At 46.6% G+C, this 25,016-nt stretch overlaps 1 protein-coding gene across 3 annotated transcripts; it reads left to right on the plus strand.

The window, feature by feature from the left end:
* Window positions 1-221: 221 nt before the first annotated feature.
* Window positions 222-24,020, plus strand: ASRGL1 (asparaginase and isoaspartyl peptidase 1). 3 transcript variants are annotated; one of them, XM_004330883.4, is made up of 7 exons: window positions 222-382; window positions 954-1,157; window positions 10,347-10,489; window positions 11,248-11,393; window positions 19,253-19,371; window positions 20,212-20,322; window positions 20,723-24,020. In XM_004330883.4, the coding sequence occupies exons 2-7, from the start codon at window positions 965-967 to the stop codon at window positions 20,926-20,928; spliced, it is 918 nt and encodes a 305-aa protein (XP_004330931.1). In that variant the 5' UTR covers window positions 222-382; window positions 954-964; the 3' UTR covers window positions 20,929-24,020. The 3 variants fall into 3 exon arrangements, with proteins under 3 accessions (XP_004330931.1, XP_073665168.1, XP_073665169.1); XM_073809068.1 differs by lacking the exon at window positions 222-382 and adding an exon at window positions 5,523-5,577 and having other exon boundaries at window positions 1,003-1,157; XM_073809067.1 differs by lacking the exon at window positions 20,212-20,322.
* Window positions 24,021-25,016: the final 996 nt, after the last annotated feature.

Below are 25,016 nucleotides of genomic sequence, written 5' to 3' on the forward strand. Positions count from 1 at the left end.
TTCTTGCATGTCGCCATCAACACCACCCCTCCGCCTCGTGAGGAGGAGGAGGAGTTCCCCGCATCCCACTAGGAAGCTCGCGTGCACAGAAGGCCAGCATAGCCCCTGTCCTAGGAGCCGGGCAGCGAGAGTCGGATCCGCAGTGGCGAAGCCGGCAGAGGGGTTGCGCCGCGGTGGTGCGTTGGGGCTTTACGGTAATTCTCCGCGGCGCTCTGCCCCGCCCTCGTGCGCAGGCGCGGAGCCGTTGCTGGCAGAGAGGTTGCGGGCACAGCGGTTTCCAGAGCGGCTTCGACTGGAGAGAGTGGACTGTGCAGGTTCCGAGGCCGACCGGGAGGCTCGGCCAAGCCCGAAGCCCCGGCGTCCGCCTCCTGCGGCGTCCTCGGTAAGTCGACGGCCCTGAGGGAGTCGCCACCCGAGTCCCCGAAAGGCACACTCCCCGGTGCCGGGGACTGGAGGCGGGAGGGCACTGGCGAGATCCAGCCCTCAGGCCGCCCTTGGCCCCGCGGTGGGGGTGGGAGCCGGGAACAAGTCCCAGGGAAACCGAGGCCCGACGTGGGGCCGGGGAGGAAGGCTGGAGCTGCGACCCCAGATGCCATGCCGGCCGGGGGCCCAGCACGAGACAGGAACCGGGGTTCCCCAGGGAAACGGAAGCCCGATGTCAGTGGGCGAGGAGGGGGCGCGGGCTCTGGGGTGCAGAGCATCCCACCGCCCCCTCGAAGTCAGCAGGTGCCCCGGGCCGGAGGCGGGCGCTCTGGGCTTTACTTCCAAAGTTCAAACCCAGCCGCGTCTGTCCTCCGTACTCCCTGGGTCTCAGGAATTTGCCTGAGGCTGTAAACTCTGAGGGCTTTCCCCTCCCTGCGTAGAAACTGGACCTTGTCCCCAACGGGAGACTTAAGCCCCGTGCGGTTCTCTTGGACCCGCTTGAAAGGACGCTTTCGTCTTCTGATCCCTAGAATCCGTCGCCATGAACCCCGCCGTCGTCGTGGTCCACGGTGGCGGAGGCAGCAATATCTCCAAGGACCGCAAGGAGCGGGTACGCCAGGGCATTGTCAAAGCCGCCACCGTGGGTTACAACATCCTCAAGGAGGGAGGGAGCGCAGTTGACGCTGTGGAAGGAGCCGTGACCGTCCTGGAAGATGATCCCGAGTTCAACGCAGGTAAATTTGCACTGCAACTGGTAACTGATGCTAAACCAGGTTAAGCTTCTACCCCCAGATAAATAGAACCTCTCTAAAGTGTCAGTGAGTCTCTTCACCTTTATGCTAAAATCTAATATGCTGAAAAGATTTAGTTTTTCTCTCTTTACCTGTTGACCAAGTTGCTCTAAAGAATTTTAAAATTCATTATTCCCCCTTTTTTCTTTAATCTGCTTTCTAGAATTCACATACCAAGAGGCTTTTTTTGGTTTTTTGTGGGTTTTTTTGCGGTATGCGGGCCTCTCACTGTTGTGGCCTCTCCCGTTGCAGAGCACAGGCTCCGGACGCGCAGGCTCAGCGGCCATGGCTCACGGGCCCAGCCGCTTCGCGGCATGTGGGATCTTCCCGGACCTGGGCACAAACCCGCGTCCCCTGCATCGGCAGGCGGACTCTCAACCACTGCGCCACCAGGGAAGCCCCAAGAGGCTTTTTTTAATTACATCTTTTTGTGGGGGAAAAGGGTAGACTACTGTTGGGTGGCAACCTTGGGAGCTTCAGGGTGTAATTTGAATCGGTCCCCCATACAGGGAGGGCAGGGAGAGACCACAGGAAAAGGCAGATCTCTCCAGAGTGGTAGGTGGCAGGTTTAATAAGCATGGGAACTTACACAAGAGGCTTGCCTTGCAGGATAAATAGACCCCTGTCCATGCCCACCAGAATCTTAAAAGTTTATATAGTGGCCTTATCTGGGCTCAGTCACATATACCGTCCAGATGGTCTCAACACCACATCTCAAGGCTGTGTCCTGGGCAGCTTCTGGTGCAAGAAGACAAGCGGAGAGCACACTCCAAGGAAAGAGGAAGGGGTGAGGGGACTCCGATTGCCCCAGCGCTCCACCCCTCGTGACCGGCTCTTACAGTCTCACACACTTTCTCTTCCGCAGCGTGCCCTGAGCGGGCAATAACGGGTGGCTCATTTGGCGGCCGTCTGGCTGCATTGCAGGCAGATGCCACAGCATCAGGCACATACAGAAGAAAACACGGGTTAAGACAATAATTCCCCAGATCACGGATACCTTTCTCCACTGAGAGCCTCATGATTCAGACCACTGTTACTAAGTCCCCTAGGCGGGGAGCCAGATCACTCCAGAGCGTTCACTTGTGTCCTGTGATTGAATAGAGGCAACACATTAACAGACCCATCGGGTGTGAGCACACAACATCCTGTTTGGATAATGGTCTAGGAGCCTCTTTGCAAGGCAGTGATAATGGCCAAGGTCTTTCTGTTTTGGAGGAGAGCTTGTCTCATTAGAGACATGTCAGTGTGCTGGAAGAACAGGCTTTGTCGGCTGTCATTCAAGGCTTGGTGAGTGCGTTTAGTAGGACGCTCTGTGTGCTGTCATGTGCTGCAGGCCAACGGAGGGCTCAAAGACAGCAGCGAAAAGATCATGCCAGTGGGAAACAGAACATGCCCACCTGGCCTTGAGGAGAGGGAGGTCAGCAGCCTTAGGAATTTGATCTGGTTTTATATACCATACACGTTAGCCAGGGGAGGTAGTGCTGTCAGGCTTGAGGAGATGGACTGGTGGCAGGATACATGAGACCAGAACCCTCACCTGCTCTTTTCCAGTGGTGCGCATTCCATTCCAGGTATAATGCATTTCAACAGGCCCAGCTTGTGGCAGGACAACAGGAACCCAGTGGAGACTGAGTAGTTCCCCCTCACCCATCCTGTTAGAGTGTCCCAGTGCAAATTCCAGTAGATAATCTCCTTTCCCAGGTATGATGCAGTTTGGTGTTCTCGGCACCGTAGCACGTTGATCCATGGTGAAAGTCAGGGCAGCGGCTGTTTCCTGACGTACCTTTTTGGCATCGGTGCTTCCGTAGGGGTCCCCAGTCTGGGATATGGGGCGACAGCCCTACTCGTTGATCATTCAGATGTGTGAAAGCCTTGGACGGCACGTTAGTACACCCAGCCACAGTGGCTTTATCTGTTGATAAGTTAAGGCACTGCTTTCACATTCCATTTTTCCTTTCTCTCAGCCCTGCTGCTTGTGGGTTACAGAGGAGATAGAACCTGCCTTCAGTGCCATGTTCCCTTGCCCAGTCTTGCATGTCCCAATCCACAGTCTTTGAAATGTGGCCCCAGTCACTATCTATTTGATGAGGGACCCCTACATGGTACTTAGCTTCTCTAATCCCCTAACAGTGGCGGCCTGGTTTGCATGGGGACAGGGGAAAGCTTGGGTTAAGCCAGATGTGGAGACCACACAAACCAGGGAACGTTAGAGCCCTCTCTCAGAGGGAGGAGGCCAGTAGAGTCAGTTTGCCAATCCCTGACCAGTTAGGAGCTCTGGTGGGTGGCCTCAGACTCCTTTGGCAGTTGCCACGGGCACTGTTTAGGACACACAGGACATGCTGTGATCGCATTAACCCAGTCACTGTGTTTCAAGGGCAACCCGACATCTGTGGCAATAGGCCATCCCACCCGAGCTCTGTGGTGGCCACTCTTTCCGTGCATCCAATCTGCTGTATCTACTGAAGGGTCAGTTGCTAGGGATTGAACCCAAGCTAGGGCATCAGCTCCCTGATGGCCAGGGGGTGTCAGTGCCTTATGAGCCAGGACATGGACGACAGTGAGGATTGCCTCAGGCTCTTGCAGGCAAACCCAAATGTCACCTCCACACATCCTGACCCCACAAAGGCCCACTCGTTAATCATCCACCCTTCAGCTTCCTGTTGTCAGAGCCATAGGGTTAATGTCTTTAGAACAGCCCAGCTGTCAGTGCAAGGGGTTAACGGCCAGGGACCAGGAGTAGTAACCAGCCAAAGGGCTCTGAGTTCAGCCCGCTGGCCGCTGCAGTTCATCCCTCCTGAGAGGCTCCACCTGGAGCTCTGTGTACACCGCTGCTAGGAGCTGTTGCTCTAGGGGAAGTACGTGGGGTTCCTGCCCCCTTCCAGAGCTGAGACCAAATCCCAGGAGCACTCTCCCCTTCTGTTTTCTCTGCCACAGCGCCTGCCCTATACCTACCAGAGTCACAGACACATCTAACTCAAACGGTAGCCCTGCTTGGGAGACGCCCAGAGCCGTAATGTGCTGCACTAGCGCTTCTGCCTTCTCAAAGGCAGCTTGCCACTCTGATCCCCAGTCCCACACATGCCCTTTCTTTACTGCGTACCATAAACTGTACCCATTTTAAGTTTTGAAAAATGTACATACCTGTGTAACCACACTACAGCCAAGATGTTAAAATTTCCATCACCCGGGGGCTTCCCTGGTGGCTCAGTGGTTGAGAGTCCGCCTGCCGATGCGGGGCACACGGGTTCGTGCCCCGGTCCGGGAAGATCCCACGTGTCGTGGAACGGCTGGGCCCGTGAGCCATGGCCGCCGGGCCTGCGCGTCCAGAGCCTGTGCCCCGCAACGGGAGAGACCACAACAGTGAGAGGCCCGCGTACTGCAAAAAATAAATAAATAAAAATAAATTAAAAAATAAATTTCCATCACCCCCAAACATTCCTTCCTGCCACTTTGCAGTTAATCCCCCCTCCCAGCCCCAGCACCAGGCATCCACTGGTCTGTTTTTGTCATAAATTTGCATTCTCTAGAATTTCATATAAATGCAGTCACAAAGAGTGTATTCTTTTGTGTTTGGCTTCTTTCACGCAAATCAGTCCTTTTTTAGAGTAATAATCATCATAGCCACCACGAGTGTCTACTATGTACCAAACAGTGGTCTAAGAAACTTGCATGATTAACTCATTTAATCTGCACCATAGTCCTATGAGTTCGGTGTAATTATTATCACGCTCATTTCTCAGATGAGAAAACTAAGGCACAAAAAGTTTAAGTAACTTGCTGGAAGACACTCATTTCCTCTTTATTTTGAAGTAGAAAACCTAAGATCTAGGGATTAAGACGCTTCTAGGGAATTACACCACCTACCTGACATCTGTCAGAGAAAAGAATTTCAGGAAATCTTAACCAGTTAGTCAGCAGGTATTTAGTAATTGTTCTGTCCCCTTGCCTCTGTTCTGTGCTCTTCAACACTTACACAAAATGTGGCTTCATTACATAGGCATCATCGATTAAATCCTTGGCAGTTGGTGATTGATTCAATCTCCAGTCCTCCCCTCCCCAGAAATCAGGGGGTGGGACTAAAAGTTCCAGCCCTTTAATCCTGGTTGGTTCCGGTGGCAACCAGCCCCCCACCTTTAGGGGGTTTTCAAAAGTTACCTCATTAACATAAATTTGGTTTTGGTTGAAAACTGCTTGTTATGAGTAACAGGACACCCAGGTCACCTGTATGGATCTGAAGTGGTTTCAGGAACTGAGGGCAAAAGACCAAACATTACAACAAAAGATGCTCCCATTGTTCTAATCCCTTAGGAAATTCCAAAGGGTTTGGCAGCTGTGAACCGTACCTGGATGAAGACCAAAATATGTAATTATGATAAATCAAAGTATCACACCTCCTTTGTCAAAGATCAGTTTATATATTTATGTGGATCTGTTTTGGGCTTTCTATTCTGCTCCATTGATCTATCTGTCAAATTCTTTCACCAACATCACACTGTCTTGCTTACTGTAACTTCTAGTAATGTCAACTGCAAATAGAGACCATTTTATTTCTTCTTTTCCAAACTTTATGCCTTTTCTTTCTTTTCTAACATTGGCTGGGCCATCCAATATTATATTGAATAGGAGTGGTTAGAGCAGAAATTCTTGCATTTTTCCCAGTGTTAGGGGGAAGGCACTGTCTTTCACCGTTAAGTATGATGTTGGTGGTAGGGTTTTATAGGTGCCCTTTACCAGGTTGAGAAGTTCCTTATTCTTAGTTTTTTGAGATTTTTAATCATCTGTGCATGTTGAGTTTTATCAAATCCTTTTGCTGTATCTATTGAATGACCATGTGGTTTTTCTTTTGTCTGTTGATATGGTGAATATTGATTGATTGATTTTTGAATTTTGAACCAGGTTTTCTTCTCTGGGATTAACACCACTTTGTTGTGACATGTTATTTTTTACATATGTGAATGCTGGGTTTGATTTGATGGTGTTTTCTTGAGGATTTTGCATCAATGTTCATGAGAGATACGGGTCTATAGTTTTATTTTCTTATAACATCTGTCTGGTTTTGAAATGAAGGTGATGCTGGCTTCATATGATGAATTGGCAAGTGTTCCCTCCTCTTCTGTTTTTCTCGAAGTTTGTATAAGGTTGCTATTATTTCTTTGTAAATATTTGGTAGATTGGTTTTTTTGTTTGTTTTGATGGAAAGTTTTTAAGAAATGAAATTCTTTAATAGGCATGGCACTATTCAGGTTATCTATTTCTTCTTTGAGTGAGTTTTGTCAGTTGTCCTTCAAGAAATGTTTCTATTTGGTTTAAGTTGCTGAATTTGCAACATTTCTGTGTTATGCTTTTGATGTCTGTATGGTCTGTAGAGAGGTCCCCTCTTTCATTCCTGATTTTTGTAATGTGTCTTTTTTTTCTTCGTCAGTCTAGAGTTTATCAAGTTTATTGTTCTTTTCAAAGAACTAGTTTTAGTTTCGGGAAGTGGATTTGGTGAACTTTTCTGTTTTTTTCTTTTCTTATTTATTTATTTGTTTGTTTGCGGCTGCGTTGGGTCTTTGTTGCTGCACGGGCTTTCTCTAGTTGCAGCAAGCAGGGGCTACTCTTTGTTGCAGTACGCAGGCTTTTCATTGTGGTGGCTTCTCTTGTTGCAGAGCATGGGCTCTAGGCACTTGGGCTTCAGTAGTTGCAGCACATGGGCTCAGTAGTTGTGGCTCGCAGGCTCTAGAGCACAGGCTCAGTAGCTGTGGTACACAGGCTTAGTTGCTCCGCGGTATGTGGGATCTTCCCGGACCAGGGATCGAATCCACGTCCTCTGCATTGGCAGGCAGATTCTTAACCACTGTGCCACCAGGGAAGTCCCATTTTCTGTTTTTTCTTTTGCTCTTTTTCTGTTCTGAATTTCATTGACTTACCTTTATTGTTTCCTTTATTCATTCAGCTTGCTTTGGAAATAATTTACTGTTCTTTTCCTGTTAGATCATTAATTTGAGACTATTCTTTTCTAATACAAGCATTTAATGTTTAAAATTTTACTCTAGCACTGCTTTGATTTTTACATGTTTTTACAGGTTGCCTTAATTTTCATTCTGTTCAAAATGTGTTCTCATTTTCCTTGTGACTTCCTCACTGAATCATGGGTTAGTCAGAAGTGTGATGCTTAATTTCTAAATATTTGTGGATTTTCTAAATACCTCTCTGTTAATGATTTTTAGTTTAATTCTGTTATGATCAGAGGACATATTTTGTGTGATTTGTATTCTTTTAAACTTCGTAAGGTTTGGTTTTTGGCTCAGAATGTGTTCTACCTTGGCCATTTGCACTTAAAAAGACTATGTACTCTGCTTTTGTTGGATGGAAAGATCTATAAATCTCAATAAGGTCAAGTTCATTGGTAATGTTCATACCTTCTGTATCTTGATTGTCCATTTCTGATTAATGAGAGAGGAGTATTGAAGTCTTTCATTGTAACTGGATTCGTCTCTCTCTCCTTTGAGTTCTGTCAGTGTTTGCTTCATGTATTTTGAAACTGTTGTTTACAATATAGATTGTCGTCTTCTTGGTGAACTGACCCCTATATCATTACTTAATGTCCTTATTATTATTTAATGTTCCTTATTGGGAAGTATACTTTGCCTCCAGTTTTCATTTGATTCATTTTGGCACGGTATAATTTGTCCATTTTTACTTTTAACCTATTTGCATCTTTATATTTAAAGTGGATTTTTTTTTTATTGGCAGCATGTAATTGTGTCCTATCTTTTTGTACAATTTGACAATCTCTGCCTTTTTTAAGATTTATTTATTTTTTATTTATTTATTTTGTTATTTATTTTTGGCTGCATCGGGTCTTAGTTGCGGCACTCAGGATCTTCACTGAGGCATGCAGGATCTTTCGTTGCAGCACGCGGGCTCGTCGTCGTGGTGTGCAGGCTTCTCTCTAGTTGTGTCGTGTGGGTTTTCTCTTCTCAGGGATCTTAGTTCCCTGACCAGTGATCGAACTGCGTCCCCTGCGTTGTAAGGCAGATTCTTTACCACTGGACCACCAGGGAAGTCCTGACAATCTCTGCTTTTTATTGGGGTGTTTAGACCATTTACATTTAATGTGATCATTGATATGGTTAGGCATAACTTTGTCATCTTGCTGTTTGTTTTCTATTTGTCCAGTCTATTCATTGTTCCCTGTTTCCTCTTTTTCTGCTATTTTCTGCCTTCTTTTGGAATAATTGAATGTTCATAATTCCATGTTATCTCCTTTGTTGGCCTAGTAGCTCGACTTCTTTTTTTAAAGGTTGTTTTAGGGTTTATAGTATATATCTCTGACTTGTCACCGTCTACCTTAAGTAATATCACACTTCATGCATAATGTAAGAACCTTTTACAGCATACACCTGTTTCCCCTTTCGTAGCCTTTGTACTACTGTTGTCATATGTTTTACTTATGTGTATAAGTTGCCTAATGCGTTGTTATTATTTTTCCTTTAAACAGTTATATTTTAAAGATATTGTAAAAATAAAGGGAAAAGGTATTTCTGTTTATCCACATATTAGCCATATCCAGTGTTCATTCTTTGGGGGAATCCTGATTGCTCTTTGCTATCATTTTCCTTCTGCCTGAAAGACTTCCTTTAACATTTCTTATATTGCACATCTGCTATTGATGACTTTTTTTTAACTTCTGTTATGTCTATAAACGTCTTTGTTTTGGGTTTTTGAAAGATGCTTTCACTGGGTGTAGAATTCCAACTTGACAGTTTTTTTTTTTTCTTTGAGGGCTTCAAAGATCTTGCTCCTCTGTCTTCTGGTTTGCATTGATTATGACAACAAGTATGCTATCATTTTTCTTTTTTCCTCTGTACCTAATGTGTCTTTCTCTGGCTGCTTTTAAGATTTTCTCTTTCTCATTAGCACTAAATGTGCCTGAGTGTAGTTTTGTTCATGTTTCTTTTTCTTGGAGTTTGTTGTGCTTTTCGGATCTGTGAATTTATAGGATTCACCAAATTTGAAAATTCATCATTTCCTTAAATATTTTTTTTGTCCCTCTATCTCACCTCTCCTTTTGGGGACTCCAATTACACATATACTGGCTGCTTGAAACTGTCCCTGAGCTCAGTGATAAACTCTGTTCAATTATTTTTCAGTCTTTTTGTTTGCTGTGTCTTCAAGTTCATTCCTCTTTTGTGCAGTGTCTAATTTGGTGTTAATCCTTTCCAGTGTAGTTTTCGTTTCAGACTTCTTTTTTCATCTCTAGAAGTTCTCTCTGGGTCCTTTTCATATTTTCTTCCATGTTCTGGGACATATGACAGCCGTGTGTGTGTGTGTGTGTGTGTGTGTGTGTGTGTGTGTGTGGCAAGCGGGCCTCTCACTGTTGTGGCCCCTCCCATTGCGGAGCACAGGCTCTGGACGCGCAGGCTCAATGGCCATGGCTCACGGGCCCAGCCGCTCCGTGGCATGTGGGATCTTCCCGGACCAGGGCACGAACCCATGTCCCCTGCATCGGCAGGCGGACTCTCAACCACTGCGCCACCAGGGAAGCCCTGACAGCCGTTTTAACATTTTTGTCTAATAATTCTATCATTTATGTCATTTCTGAGTCTGTTGCTATTAATTGATTTTTTGTTTTTGTTCTTCCTCATTATGGGTCATATTTTCCTGTTTCTTTCTGAGCCTGGTAATTTCTTATTAGATACCAAACACTTGTTAGTTGCTGGATATTTTTATACTCCTTTAAGTATTCTTGAGGTTTGTTCTTATCCCTCTGAGGAAACTGAGTCACATAGAGTTTAAGAATAGCTAGGCTTACAAGTATTATGTAGGCAGAGAAAGTTGGAGAAAAGTTGCTAGTGGTAAAGAGAACAGAGTAATGAGAGCTAATGGTACATTCAGGGAAACCTAATATTTCAGTAAAATGTTGCCAAGGAGAAGAGATGAAGCTGGAAAAGTAAGTCAGAGGCCAGATCAGGAAGGGCTTCATACCGTTTACTGTGTAGGTCATGGGGTATCAAGTCAGATCTGTGTTTTTAAAAATGTTCCTTTGACAATGGAGTCGAGGATGAATTAAAGTAGGCAGCTTAGGGGAAACTCTGAAGCCATTTCCAAATTCTTAATTCTTGCTTTTCGGCTTCTTTTTGATTTTAGGTTGTGGATCTGTCTTGAACGAAGATGGTGAAGTTGAAATGGATGCAAGTATCATGAATGGGAAAGACCTGTCTGCAGGAGCGGTGTCTGCAGTCCGCTGTGTCGCAAATCCCATTAAAGTTGCGCGCCTTGTTATGGAAAAGGTACGTGGGACTAAAGCACCCTTTTCCTAAGGAATTGTCACTGCTGCACTTCAGTGACTAAAAGGGTTCTGACTTGTAGGGAAATACTCGAGATCACTGTTCTCCTGAAATTGTATGAAAGAACAAAAACAATGTTATTTAAGTTTCTCAAGGAAACCAAGATTCTGACTCAGTTGATGTAATTTGACTCATGATCACTTAACCAGTGATTACATTTCACATTATCTTCATGTTTTCCTGTTATCTTCCTGTATTTTCTTCAGCCTGCTTTCAACACATGTAACACAACACATACACACTGAACAGACCAACTGTTTAAATAGCATGTATGGGGGAATTCCCTGGCGATCCAGTGGTTAGGACTCCACGCTTCCACTGCAGGGGGCCCAGGTTTGATCCCTGGTTGGGAAACTAAGATCCTGCAAGCTGTGTGGTGCAGCAAATAAATATATACCTACATACATAGATATGTAGATAAATAAATAGCATGTATGAAATAAAAATGGATTAAATTCTCTAAATGTAAGATCATATGTAAGTTGAATTCCTAGTAATATTCCATCATCTAGGTTTTTCTGAAAATACAAAAACTCGGAGAGCTCGGCTTTTTTCATCATTCAGAAAAGCAAGCCAGTGGAATTTGCATTTTTGAGGCTTTGTACCCAGAGAGAATAATGATTTTCACACAGTAGGAACAGTTGAAAAGATTTTAACTTTTTCACAAAACTAACTGTTTTCCCATTTCTTTCTGGCTCAAGACACCCCACTGCTTTCTGACTGACCAAGGTGCAGCAAAATTTGCAGCAGCCAGTGGGATTCCAACAATTCCTGGAGAACAGCTGGTTACAGAAAGAAACAAAAAACGTCTGGAAAACGAAAAGCTTCAGAAATCAGACTACCAAAAGTAAGTATCATCTGTGGCTCACATTTTTGCGAGTTATTCAGATGTGAAAGTGGGACTCGTGTCTGGTTATCCACGTTTCTTAAATAAGTCAAATATCACTTGGTCGTTTCAGTTTTTGTACAAAATAGTTCACACTAAGTAATGGAAAAACTGCTCTTTTGACTCTGAAATTTAACCTCACTTATTACTCCTATGAATAGTAACTCAAATTCAGCTAAGAGTTCCTTCTCCAGCATGATTTAATAGATGAATGCCGTGTGTAAAGGTATTAATTACCTGCATACTTCTTGATCAGTTTGCTATCTTCGGTACACTGCACAGGTTCTCTGTGATGTAGACCACCCTATGAACTTACTTAGGCGCCCTTTCACGGGGCCGAGAAATCAGTACAGCCCTTATAAGTGAATTCATCATGTGTTCTGAATTATGGTTTTCTGTGTTACCAATTCAAAAATACCAAATAAAAGGACCTTAATTTAAAGCAAAATTTGAAAAATAAAATTTGAATGTGGCCTGGAAGTTTATAATGGAATGTAATCTATTAACTCCACATACCCTTTTAGATTTGTGATGTTTAACCAGAGGTATACTTTCGTATCACTTAGGGAGCTTTTTCAAAATCTACATGTCTGAGCCCCTTCCCTACAGAATCTAATTTAGGGACTTCCCGCGTGGTCCAGCGGTTAAGACTCCAGGCTTCCACTGCAGGGGGCGTGGGTTCGATCCCTGGTTGAGGAACTAAGATCCCGCATGACGCATGGCGTGGCCAAAAAAAAAAAATCTAATCGAGTAGAGCTGAGGTGGAGAGGCCAGGCAAGTCCATTAGAAAAAAGTTCCCCAGGTAATTCTAGTGTGTCCCCAGGTTACAAGATTGGCCATATGTTGGTAGCTGTTGATAATCTTTACTGAGTATGCTGTTGTGTCTGTAGGCTAAAGTCACAGGAATGGGGTTGCTTTATCAGTGGTTCATGTACATTTTAATAGATGTTGCCACATTGCTTTCCAAAAATTCTGCAACAACACACATCTCCACCAGCCAGTACTGCTCTTCGATATAAGCAAGAGGGGCTCCTGCCCTGGGCCCTGCACTTTAGATGACCCTCATATCACAGTTACACAAAACAGTTGCTTTATTGCAGATCCATGGGGCATCTCTGTCACTCAGCAGTGACACAGCATTACCCATAGCCCTCACCATCCACTCTTGTGCCAAATACCATTCAGCCCCCAGGGAAGTGCTTCTCTGCATCTCTTGCTCTATGTCTCGGAAGTAAAGACCACCTGAGTCAAAAGGTTTGTGGAATATGCCACTGCTGACATCAGAACTGGGCCCTGTTTTGGAGTGTGGGGAAGACTTGAACAGCAGAAGGACTTAGGTAAGAGAAAAAGACAGTAATTTGTCAAACAAATTCTTGCATAACGAAGTGTTGTTTCCCAGTAGTGCACAGTGTCCTTTTTCTTTCCGCATGTTTCAGTTTGTGGTTCTAGAGTTATTCATGAATTAGTACGATATCTGCAAGACTCGCACATGAGGGCTGATTCCTGTTACTCCTAAATTTGTAGATATGTAGGTCTAGACCAGCACTGTCCAATAGAAACCTGAGAGCCATATATGTAATTTAACATTTTCTAGTAGCCACATTAAAGAAACGTAAGAAGAAATGAGTGAAATTAATAATATATTTAACCCAATATACCCCAAATATTATCACTTCAACATGTAATCAATGTAAGAATTTATTTATGAGATACTTTACATCTTTTCATGCTAGATCTTCCAAATCTGCCGTGTATTTTACACTGACCGCGTGTCTCACTGTAGACTGCCTGCATTTCCAGTGCTCAGCCACATGCAGACAGTGGCTGCTGTATTGGACATCACAGGTATAGACAGAACCTGCATGAGGAACCAATTTTTTATGCTGGCAACTAAATGGACACTGAATATTAGACTCATGGATGGTTTTATTCTTACAAAAATACTTAAGGTTGAGTTAAATTTTTTTAAATGTTGAAATTTTTAAGTAATTTTTATTTAAAATGTTATATTCATTAATTTTAGTTGATGTTTAGACTTTAATATTAATAATTTTGTAAATTTTAGGAAAAAACTAACTTTTGAAATTATATCTGCAAATTACTTTTATTCTTTTTGGGGGGATTTGCCCTTAACTTTGATGAAAATATATGCTAATTTTGTACACTCTCAGTATAGTTACATTTCACTTTCTAATTCCTAGATTACTGAAAATGTGTACAAGTCAAGATTTTGATAGAAAAAGAATACTAAAGTGGAATTCACAAAAGAAAAAAAAGCTAAAAGGAGGAAAAGAAGTAAAAGATCTTCAAAGAAACAGTCTGCTTTAAAAGTAAGCACTCTTAGACTTTCCCGGTGGCTCAGTGGTAAAGAATCCACCTGCCAACGCAGGGGACACAGGTTCAATCCGTGGTTCGGGAAGATCCCACATGCCGCGGAGCAACTAAGCCCATGCGCCACAACTACTGAGCCTGAGCTCTAGAGCCCGCGAGCCACACCTGCTGAACCCGCGTGCCACAACTACCAAAGCCCATGCGCCTAGAGCCTGTGCTCCAGACCGAGAGAAGCCACCACAATGAGAAGCCTGCGCACCGAAATGAAGAGAAGCCCTGCTCGCTGCAACTAAGAAAGCCCACGAGCAGCAACAAAGACCCAGTGCAGCCAAAAAATAAATAAATGAATAAAAATTAGAGGAAAAAAAAAAAAGTAAGCAGTCTTCTTCCAGGATGACCCGCATAAAATTCACAAAGAGAACATTACAGCTTCTTTGTTCAATGAAGATTGAATTACTTATCAAAACAATGAAAATTAGTAGGAATAGTATTCTCACCAAATCCACAACTTGAGCAATTCAGATGAAATCCCGACAACTTCATGTTCTTTACTAAAGGAAGATTTAATTGCTAATCATCAAGCAATTTGGTGTAACCATACACCAAAAAAGGACACATGCAATTATTAGAAGCGCTGGGAAAAGACTGAATAAACAATAAACAGTTGATAACCAGAAAAGACACAGATAGAAAACATAGATGTAATGTTCTTGAAAGAATAATACTATTTGGACAAGTGTAATGGTACTTTTCATGACCCCATCGGCACAACGTTTACGGAAAACAATGGGGAATTTCTAGGGTTAATAAAAATTATTTCAAGTTTTGATAAAATGCCAAAACGTAATTAGGAAAAAAACCTAATGATAAGTATCTAGGAGAGAGAATTCAAATAGGTTAGTTTAATGGGTAATAAAGCAAGACATGAAATCATAATGAAGTTTAAAAAACTCAGTTCAGCTAGAGTGGACCATGATCAGAAAACATGTTGAAAAACTAACATTTAAAAGGGAAGCCCGTGATAATGGAGCTGACATGGTAGGTAAATAAAAGGTATGTAAGCACGAACTTTGGCCAAGAGTCCAGAAGTATCCTGTGTGACACGACCAGCTCACCGTGAGTTTGTTTCTAGGAGACGTGCCCTCAGCTGCACCAATACTGACGATGCTGTGAGACAGTAGAGGGTCCACTGCAAGATACTCTAGATGTGGCCGAAGGTGGAAGAGCTTAATCAGACTCACATCTGACCTTATAACAGACCTCAGAGAGATGTGGAGGGAATTCCAGCTAAATGCTGTTGAAGTAATGAAATCGAATTTAGATAAGAAGAGTTCAGCAAAAATCGCAGATGTTCCTTAAAGAACAAATCACGGACTTTGACAGAAAGTGAAATTAATTTTGAATTTGCACTATCTACAGTTACTTAGTCTGAACTATTCCTCTCCATTGATAAGCTTAACAGAAGCTTTAAAAAAAAAATCTAAGTTTGGCTATTAACATTTTTTAAAGGATTAAAAATGTTTTTTTTTAATTTAGAGAAACAAAGCCAAAAGTGCATGGGAAATATGCAAGAAAAGTGACATCCGCAGAAAATATAAGGAAATCGAAACAAAGGAAACAAAAAGATTTGCCTAACTTGAAGGAGAACATTCATGTACAGCTGATCCTGAAACCAGTTTCTTTAAAGGCTGTTTTTCTGTTCATTATAAATCGAAGTATAAGTATCATTTGTAGAGAGATTTGAACAAAATCGAGCAACATACTGCTGTTTTCCATTTTCTTTGTAATATACCAGCAATGAAATTTGAAAGAAGAATTTAAGATACTCTGCATTGATTTAAACACTGCTTAAGAGATGACAAAAATGACTATAGTAAGGGGTTGTGATTTAAATGATCAAATTAAAATATTTAGTAAAATCTTCTGTGATAACAATTTATCAAACGTAACCCCATGTAACATTTGAGTGTGGTAATGTAAAAATCAAGATTCATTTCCAAATCTAAGTATTGCTTTAGGAGTTTTATATATAGTTCCAACGTTACTGCCTCAGCAGAGTGAAGCTTCTCCAAGTTAAAATTAATTAAAAACTTCCTAAGAACTACATCGCTCAAGAAAAGTTGTGTTGGGCTCCCCTGGTGGCGCAGTGGTTGAGAGTCCGCCTGCCGATGCAGGGGCCACGGGTTTGTGCCCCGGTCCGGGAGGATCCCACATGCCGCGGAGCGGCTGCGCCCGTGAGCCATGGCCGCTGAGCCTGCGCGTCCGGAGCCTGTGCTCCGCAACGGGAGAGGCCGCAACGGTGAGAGGCCCGCGTACCGCAAAAGAAGAAAAGAAAAGAAAAGTTGTGTTATTTGTCACATTGTCAGTAGAATGCATGTTACATGGAAATGTTGATCATAAGAACGTGATCAATGCCCCTTGAGATGAAGGCAATGAAAATTAATTTTATGGAATAAATACATAATAATTTATGACTGTATATGTGTCTGTGTGTGGTCTTTTGCCCCACTCATCCAGCCATCACCAGCTGATCAACAAAGGATACAAATGTGCATGTTAATAGATTGTCATCATTGGTAGTTTGTCAGCTTCCAGTCAAGTGAAAACCATAGCTTCACAGTATTTCTCAAGATACATTTATCACGGTAAGAGGATAGAACATCTTTATTATTTCTAAATATTACATGTGTGTGGGCCTCCATTTGCCTTTGTATTTTTGCCTCAACCCCTTCCTTGTACGTGTTGGGGGGCTGCCACCAGCAGTGACAGGGTACCTCTCTCCTTATGTGGCGGGAGGGGCTCGCGTCACTGCCGTTGCTCCTCCCTGACAACCGCCAGCTTGGATACTTTGCATTTGTTTATGGGTCATTCTTTTCCAGGAATTTGCCTATTTTTGTCCTGTGATCATTTTTTCTCTTTAGTTGTTTTGTCCTCTTCTTATCAATCTTAAGGCTGTCTTCTCTGCTCAAAACAAAATTCCCGAATCTGTTGTTTTTATTTGCTTTTACTTTGCTTATGGTATTTTTGCCATTTGAACGTTTTTTGTGATCAGTAGTACTCTCCCTCTTCTTGTGTAGTTTGTAAGACCAGAAGCTTAGGAGCCATCCCCGCCCTGAGACATACAGCTGCCTAGATTTCCTTGAAGAATTTTGTGTTTTGTATTTAGGTCCTTAGCTATCTGGGTTGGCTTTTGTGAGTGATAGGAGATAGGGTTCCCGTTTCCTTCTAATAGGATACCAGCTTTCTCTTTCTAGTCCTTTGAATGCCAGGCTACATCTCTAGCTACAATTTAGCCTCTCCATGTGATTGCCCAACAGATACCTCAAGCTTTTGTCCAAAACTAAACTTGTTTCCCCACCCAACCCCACTCCACACACACCACAAAGCAAAAAAGGTCTTCCCAGTCTTCCACCTTTCAATAAGTGTTTCTTGCATCCTTTCAGTTTCTGCCTTAGATTTCTCTCTCTCACATCCGGTCCACCTGCAAATTCTGTCAGCTCTGCCTTCAAAATGTCCCAGGTCCAGCCTCCTTCCCACCCTCTCCTCTGGAAACACCCCGACACAAACCACTGCCTCTCCAGCCTCTTAAGGGGTCTCTGTTTCCTCTCTCATCTCCCTCAGTCCACACACAATGGCCAGAACGGTTTCCCTAAGATGACTCTGTAGAAGTATAGCACACATTCCGGGTGCATAGATCCTACCTGGAGCCCTGGATGCGCTTCCACAGGGTGGACACACATGTAATCAGCACACAGCCCGACACACACCCCCCTCCGTCACTGCCCTCCCCGCAAGGAAACCGCCTGCCCGGCTTCCAGCACCGAGGGCTAGTGGTGCCTGTCTTGGAACTTTATCTGAGTGGGGTTGTGTAGTCCGTGCTTTTTGGGGTGCCTCTTCTTATGTTTCTGAGATCTGTCTCGTGTGTAGCAGAGTCCACCTTCACTGAAGCATAGTGTGTCACAGGTTATTTACTTGGGCAGATGTTTGTGTCTTTTGCAGTTTGCTGTTATTACAAGTAGTGCTGCTGTGAACATTCTGTACACTTTCATGGTGAACTTACCTCCACGTTTCTGTTGGACAGAAGTGTGGGGATAAAATGGCTGAGTCGGCTTTAGGAGACCCCGTAGGTGGCCTCCCAAAGTGGCCTTGCCAGTCCACATGCCCAGCAGCAGTGAGTGAGGGTCGTGGTCCCCGCACCTCTGTGCCCATACTTGATACCGTGTCTGTTTCATGTTAGCCGTGCCGGTGATGGGCATGGCGGTAAGAATGGTTATTTTTTAAACTTAACTCATCTCGTGACACTTCTCGGTTCAAACTCTCCAGCATCTTCCCACCTCACTCAGACTAAACGCCCTTCCGAGGGCCTGTAAGTAGGATGACCATGTGATTCAGTATTCAAACTGGAACTTAGTTTTGAGAGTGAAAGGGGCACTATTCATTAAGCCAGGACAACAGGCATAAGTCAGGACGGTCCTGGGAAACCAGGATGTACAGTCACCCCACTTGTCAAAGCCTCATGGTCTGCCTGCTGGCCGTCCCTCTGACCCTGCTGCACACTCTCCCTGGCTTTATTCTCTCCAACCACAGTGGCCTCCTTGAAGTTCCTTGAACTTGGCAAGCATGTCCTGCTTCAGGAATGTTCTTCCCCAGCAATCAGCATGGCTTACCCTCAGTCCTTCAGAGAGGCCCTTAGAAAGCAGCACGTCTCCACCATCACGTGTCCCACGTGCTGCTATGGGCTGTAGTTTACTGCTGTTCAGTAAAGCCTGACATTCTTTATTGCTCTGTCACCCTGTGCCCCAAATGCAAGCTCCGTGGGAGAAGGTACTTTGACCATTTAGTTTTCTGCTGCGTCCCAGCATTTAGACCAGTGCCTGAGATAGTTCACTGTAGAACCGGGGTGGTGGGTACACGGCTGTTAGCGTACAATTGCTTCAACGTTTGTTACTTGCAAATTTATAATAAAACGTTAGAGAAAAAGTCAACTTATTTCACCTTCATAGCAGGCCCCATGAAACGGGCAGAGGGGTGTGCGGACAGGCGGCAGCAGCGTCACCCGGGTGGTTGTCAGAAGTACACGGTGTTGGGTCCCATCCTGCACCTGCCAACTCGGGGGTCTCTGGATGGAGGTGCTGAGGATCCAAGGGGTGCTGATGCACACGGAAGTCTGAGATGCACCCAGTTATTTGTATCCCCATTTTACAGATGGGAAAAATGAGGCACGATAAAACTTAACTCAATCACCCAGCTAGAAAATGGTGGTGCTGGGATTGGATGGACCCTTAGAGCTGAGGGCTAAAGGTATGTCCAGCAGTCTAACTGACATGTAGAATGTAATGCAAACAGGCTCTCTTTGCCGTTTCCGTGAGTGGGGAATGCTGGAATCAAAGTGTGTCCCATGTGCCGTTAATATCGAAGTGTATTAAGCTACCCTGTCACCTGTGGGAGTGTCTCTCATCTTCAGCCACTCTTTGTTGGTTTTTTGGCAGAAACCTGGGGACCGTGGGTGCCGTTGCCGTGGACTGCCGAGGAAATGTGGCTTACGCGACCTCCACGGGGGGCGTCGTCAACAAGATGCTGGGCCGCGTCGGGGACACGCCATGTATAGGTGGGATGGACGGATGATCACTGCCCCTGCCCCTGCCCTCCCCCGTCCTCTCGTCCTCTTTCTCTGGTCTTCGCCTCACCCCCACACCCACTTCTTTCTTCCTTCATTTCCTCCTCCTCCTGGTGGCAGCTTTAGAATTTCTGGGAGTGGCGGTGGGTTGGAGGGGGTCGCCCAGGGCACGTGCAGAAGGTGGCGTGTCCAGCAGGCACCTGTTTCCTAGATGCTGTGTTTTGGGGGGGGGGGGGCGTGGAGGACTTGGGAGGGAGGTGGAGCTGGGGTACTGAAGCCGCCGCAGCACCCCCGGTGCCTCTGTCTTCTCTCTAATCCGTTTCAGGAGCTGCAGACTATTCCCAAAGGGTTAAGTACACGAAACCTTTTCCCAGGCATGGGCTCCAATGAGCAAACTAAGAAAGCTGAGAATTTAAGTTTGCAGTTGTTAGATCTGAGTGGCATGTTTTACCTAACAGTAGTGGACACACCAGTACTGGAGTGACGCACCACCGCTACAAGATATTGCACGTCAAAGTGTTCTTCGCGTTAACCTCGGAGCACATTGACTTAATTCCCGGTGGTGGGGGGAGTGGAGGGGTGTATATGTCTTACCCTGTGCGCTGGGTGGATGTGCTGGGGGCAGAGGAGGGGCTGCCCTGGTGTCGCTGCCCTGGGAAGGCTAGGCCTGCCTCCCCGACATGCCCTCCATCCCCATCTCAGGGTATTATTGACACGGCGCTCACCAGTGCACCTTGGCGTTTAACATTTATGTAGCGTTAGACTTGTAATAAGTGTTTGAATTTCTTGACGGTTGCCTCTCAGTTAGAAACAATTCCCTTCCTTGAGCAGGATCTGGAGGTTATGCTGACAATGATATTGGAGCCGTTTCAACAACAGGGCACGGAGAGAGCATCCTGAAGGTGAATCTGGCCAGACTCACCCTCTTCCACGTGGAACAGGGTACGTGGAACAAGGCCGTGCCGTCTGACTGTGAGGGGATAGGAGCTGTTTATAAATCGACGGAGAGGGTTGGGAAACCCTTTCTTGTTTGCTGCAGACGTTGCTTTCAGGTTAACGCCCCTTCTGTTAGGGTCAGGAAAGAAGAGCATTTGCAATACTGGTTGCCTCCTGCCTCCTGGGGGCGGTAGAGAGACTCTGAGCCTGCGTGTGGGAGAAAAGGCAGCTTCATCCAGTGCAGGGAGGGCCTTGTAGGGTGAGAGTCCTTGTTTGAGACATTGAAATAGAAATCACTTACTAAGACTCTTTGTTAAGACGCTTCGGTTTTTCATACTGTAAATAATTTTCCCACCAGATTCCTTTCACTAACTTGTGTTGTTTCTCAACCTCTCATTGTTTTCAGGAAAGACGTTAGAAGAGGCCGCTGACGCATCGTTGGGTTATATGAAGTCAAAGGTCAAAGGTGTAGGTGGTGTCATCTTGGTCAACAAAGCAGGAGACTGGGCGGTGAAGTGGACCTCCACATCCATGCCCTGGGGGGCCGCAAAGGACGGCAAGCTGTACTCTGGAATTGATCTTGGTGACACCAGCATCACTGACCTGCCCTAAGTCCCCGGAAGCTGTATTCTAGAAGCTAAGACTTAGCTCAATCAGTTAGATGTAGAAATGGAAAATTCTGCAGTCTGTCACTCGTTTTGTTGCCTTGATCAGTGTTTGGTTGGGGACAGATTCCGAAGTGATGTGTGACATGCCCATGTTAGGATCAAATAAGACTAGTGAAGATGACAAACTCGCTGAGCCTTCCTCGTGAATACTCCCCATCATCTGAGGTTAGAAAGAAGAAACAGCATGATCTTAACAGGACAGAAACAGCCTCAGTACAGGGAGTGCCTTTTGGAATTGGGGGACCCACTGCAGTGACAGAGGCTGTAGGCGCGAGGGTGCGGGGGGCCCGGAGGAGAGCAGCGCTCTGGGGCAGGACCCAGTGCTGGGATGAGGTGGGGGGACAGTGAAGGGGAGGCAGGGCAGCAGAGCTAACGGATTGGCGAGGCACGTGAACATTGCAGAGCTCGTTCTGAGCCAGAAGAACGTTAGGTAAAAGAATCTCTGAGAGAAAAACTGATTTTTTTTTTTTTTTTTTTTTGCGGTACGCGGGCCTCTCACTGCTGTGGCCTTTCCCGTTGCGGAGCACAGGCTCCTGACGCGCAGGCTCAGCGGCCATGGCTCACGGGCCCAGCCGCTCAGCGGCATGTGGGATCTTCCCGGACCGGGGCACGAACCCGTGTCCCCTGCATCGCGCAGGCGGACTCTCGACCACTGCGCCACCAGGGAAGCCCCAAGAAACTGATTTTTTTTTAAGAAAGTGCAGATCTTCTCTGACTTACTAACATAGGCGTGTTTCCAGATGCTTTAAGGACCCTCTGGTAACCCCTGGCTCTAATCTGCTGATGAAGGGTCATCATGGAGACTCTGGAGGCCCTCCAAGTCTGAGGGTTTTCTCAGCCTCACACACGAGCCTGCTCACCTCGTGTTTCCCCCCAGCCATCCTCCGCCTCCCAGACCCCCGGGTCCCCATCACGAGCGATGGGGGTCGTGACCTCTCCGCCTCTGCTATGACAGGGAAGGGCCAGTCAGTGTCGAGATGACCCCGACTTCATGGCGTCCATGACTGTCCAGTGCTGTGGGTTCCCCCAGCTGAACCAAGTGTACACTGTGGTCAGCACGGTGAAGAAAGGCATCTCCTTGGTGGAGAGCATTCCTGTTAACCTCTTTACCCTGGAAATGGTATTTTCGCTGTGACACATCTGCTCAATGTGTTAGTCTGTCAGGGCTTTACCTTCTCTCTGGAAAGAACTTGCTTCACTTTAAATTCCATGCGCCACTAATAAGATGTATTTTGAAAGAATAACAGCGTGTTTAGGAGTCACTGTTGACCAGAATGTACACGAACTCCCTTGGTCTGTCAGTTCAGACAGGTAAACTCGTTAAACAGAGCTTTCAGCCTAAGCGTGGTGTGTGGGTGTGATAAGACTGCCCGCCTCATGGAGAACACTCGAGAGTTTTCGGAGGAATTGAGTTTTTTCGGGATGGGTTAAGGAAGAAGCCAAACCACCACTGCAGGAATCAGCACGGCCTATGGGTCCAGCTTCTCGCGCTGGCCGCCCATGGCGCGAGACAGTCACGCCGTCCGGGCCCCTGTCCCCTGACCTTCCCCGTGCCCGTGTCAGCTGCCCTGAGCCCGAGAGAGGGAGAGAGAGGTGGCGCTTGGAGGCAGACTGGATCCTGCTTCTCCCCACGACCTGGGTGACCCCGGGCAGGTTAACTTCTGAGAATGTTGTCATCTATAGAATAGGTCACTATGAAGATTAAATGAAAACGAAGGACAGCTGCTCAGTGTTTATCTCCAGACCCTCTGGACAAATAGAGGACGTGTGGCCCAGGAGGGAGTCCATGTGGTTCCACCCTTGAACACCTCAGATGCAGCAATCGTCCTTTAGAAATAAGTACTTTGTTAGCAGGTGTATTCGTTTGCTAGGGCTGCACATGCGGTGGCTCACACGACAGACGTTCCAGAGGCGGGAAGCCCCAGGTGCAGGTGTCAGCAGGGTAGCTTCTCCTGAGGTCGCTCTCTCTGGCTTGCGCGCAGCCTGTTCTTTATAGAGTCTGTGGCCAAATCTCCTCCTCTTCTAAGGACACCAGTCACATGGGATCAGGGCCACCTAACGGCCTCATGTTCACCTCTTCAAAGGCCCTGTCACCAAATACCTGGGGCTTAGGGCTTCAACATAGGGATTCTGAGGGGACACAGTTCGGCCCCTGACAGGAGGCAGAGCAGGACTACATTAGGGGTTGGGAAGGGAGAGACTTTTGCAGAAGTAACCATCCCCGAGTGGAGAAGGGAGAAGGGAGGAGCGGGGAGCAGAGGCTGGTTTTGCGCTTCTCGATTCTGTTCACGAGGGAAGTGGATCTAGTCACCAGGGGCCGCTGGGGCCTCAGCTCGGGCCACCTGCCCTCTTTGGTCAGGCAGCCCACTTAGGGAAGGGTCCCCAGCCCCTCTGTGTGAGCCCAGGCGCGTGTTGTTGCCCTCGGACCTCGGTTCAGTGAACGGTCACTCCACTAGCCTGGGATCCCGTATGTGGAGACCACCGTGGGTCTCTCCCGCCCCCCACGTTGCCAGGGGGCAGCTCCCTAACTGTCCAACAAACGTAGGCTCACCATAGCATCTGAAGGGGAACGACAGCCTTTTATCCCTTCTCTGCCACAGGAGGGCAGCAAACCACACACTGTCCACCGCTTTCAGCCCAAAGGGGAGAAAACTCATCTCCACCCTGAATCAAATCAATCTACTCAGAAATTTTGGAACCGCGAGGGGGTTCCTGTTCTGACCTTCATTTCATCTAAATACTATTATTTTAGAGCACAGTTGTCCAGAAAAACAAATGCTAGCAAATGCCCCACAGAACGCATCGAAATCAACCATGTCTCTGACTCTTAAATCAGTGAAGCCCGCTCTGCACCTGCTGCCGCGGCCGGCAGCCCCTTACAGCCAGGAAGAGGGTTACACGGTAACCCATAAGGAGAATATGGGAGCCCAGAGCCCAGAGCGGGTGGGTGTCTGCGGGAGGCAGCTGGGCCCCCGTCCAGGGAAGGAAGGGCCTTAACTGTGGAGCTGTTGGACAATAAATGTTTCTTTCAAGTAATGTCCGTTCCAGCCATGTTCCTCTCTAGCATGAGAGATTATGGACTCTGAGGGCAGAGGGGGAGGGAGCGGGCTGTGTCACCCTCTCCTGAGAAGTGGGAGGCGGAGGGAGCCCGCGGGGACACCGTCCCTCCCGCCCCACCTCTGCCTTCACCCTCGCCCAGAACCGTGGCTGCATTTGGACAGGCGGTGGCAGCTCTGAGGGGGCTGGGGGCGGCCCGCAGGGCGGCCAGCTGAAGGGCGTGTGGTACCCTCCGCCCCCTCTTGCACTGTGTGCGAGGGACCCAGGAAGGAATGGGGCTGGGACGGGGCTGGGCTGGTGGTGGGCGCGGTGCCCAGCGGTGGTTCCCTCTGGGGCACAGGTGCCATCAGAGAGGCAGGCCGCCGGTCCGGCTCATCCACCCAACTCGTGTGACCCAGAAGAGCTGGGCCACAGGCATGCAGCTCGTCTCTTGTGAGGGGTTAGCGTGCCAGGGGAGGCTCAGGGACGACAGGGCTCTGCTGACAGGTGAAGTAAGGCCCAGAGAAACAGGTTTCCCGGGGCATTCGTCGCATTCCAGTTAAACCGCGGTTTGTATTGGCCTCCCTGGTCCCAAACCCTCTGTCCCTGGGTGACGATGGACTTCTCACGTCGTGCGCGGCACCCAGCGCCCCCAGATGCAAGCAGGGGCCGTCCCACGAGCGCTCCGGGTGACAAGCAGAAAAGAACAGCACACGTAACGACTTTCTGTTTCAAATTCTGCTTTTCTTCCCCAACCCACGATTAAAATGGACTTGGATTTTCATACAAAGAGACGTTTGGGCCAGGCCTGGACTGGGTTGGTAAAGGAGACCAGGCTGGGATCCTTTTTTTTTTTTTTAAATCACAGATCATCTCAGAGTCAAGTCTGTTTTTTGCTCTGCAATTATCAGTACTTTCCGGATCCTAGGCCGAACTCAGATGGGGTTTGGGTTCTAAGCTCTGGCTGGGAGCAAAGGAGCAGAGAGGTTAGTTCTT

Source organism: Tursiops truncatus, chromosome 8 (genome assembly GCF_011762595.2).
Source record: "Tursiops truncatus isolate mTurTru1 chromosome 8, mTurTru1.mat.Y, whole genome shotgun sequence".
Classification (NCBI taxonomy): domain Eukaryota; kingdom Metazoa; phylum Chordata; class Mammalia; order Artiodactyla; family Delphinidae; genus Tursiops; species Tursiops truncatus.

Bases quoted from the DNA above. Each gene is read 5' to 3' on its own strand.
- ASRGL1 (XM_004330883.4), top strand. From the start codon at position 965: ATGAACCCCGCCGTCGTCGTGGTCCACGGTGGCGGAGGCAGCAATATC. The intron at 1,158-10,346 runs GTAAATTTGCAC...TTTTGATTTTAG, and splicing joins TGATCCCGAGTTCAACGCAG to GTTGTGGATCTGTCTTGAAC. The intron at 11,394-19,252 runs GTAAGTATCATC...GTTTTTTGGCAG, and splicing joins CAGAAATCAGACTACCAAAA to AAACCTGGGGACCGTGGGTG.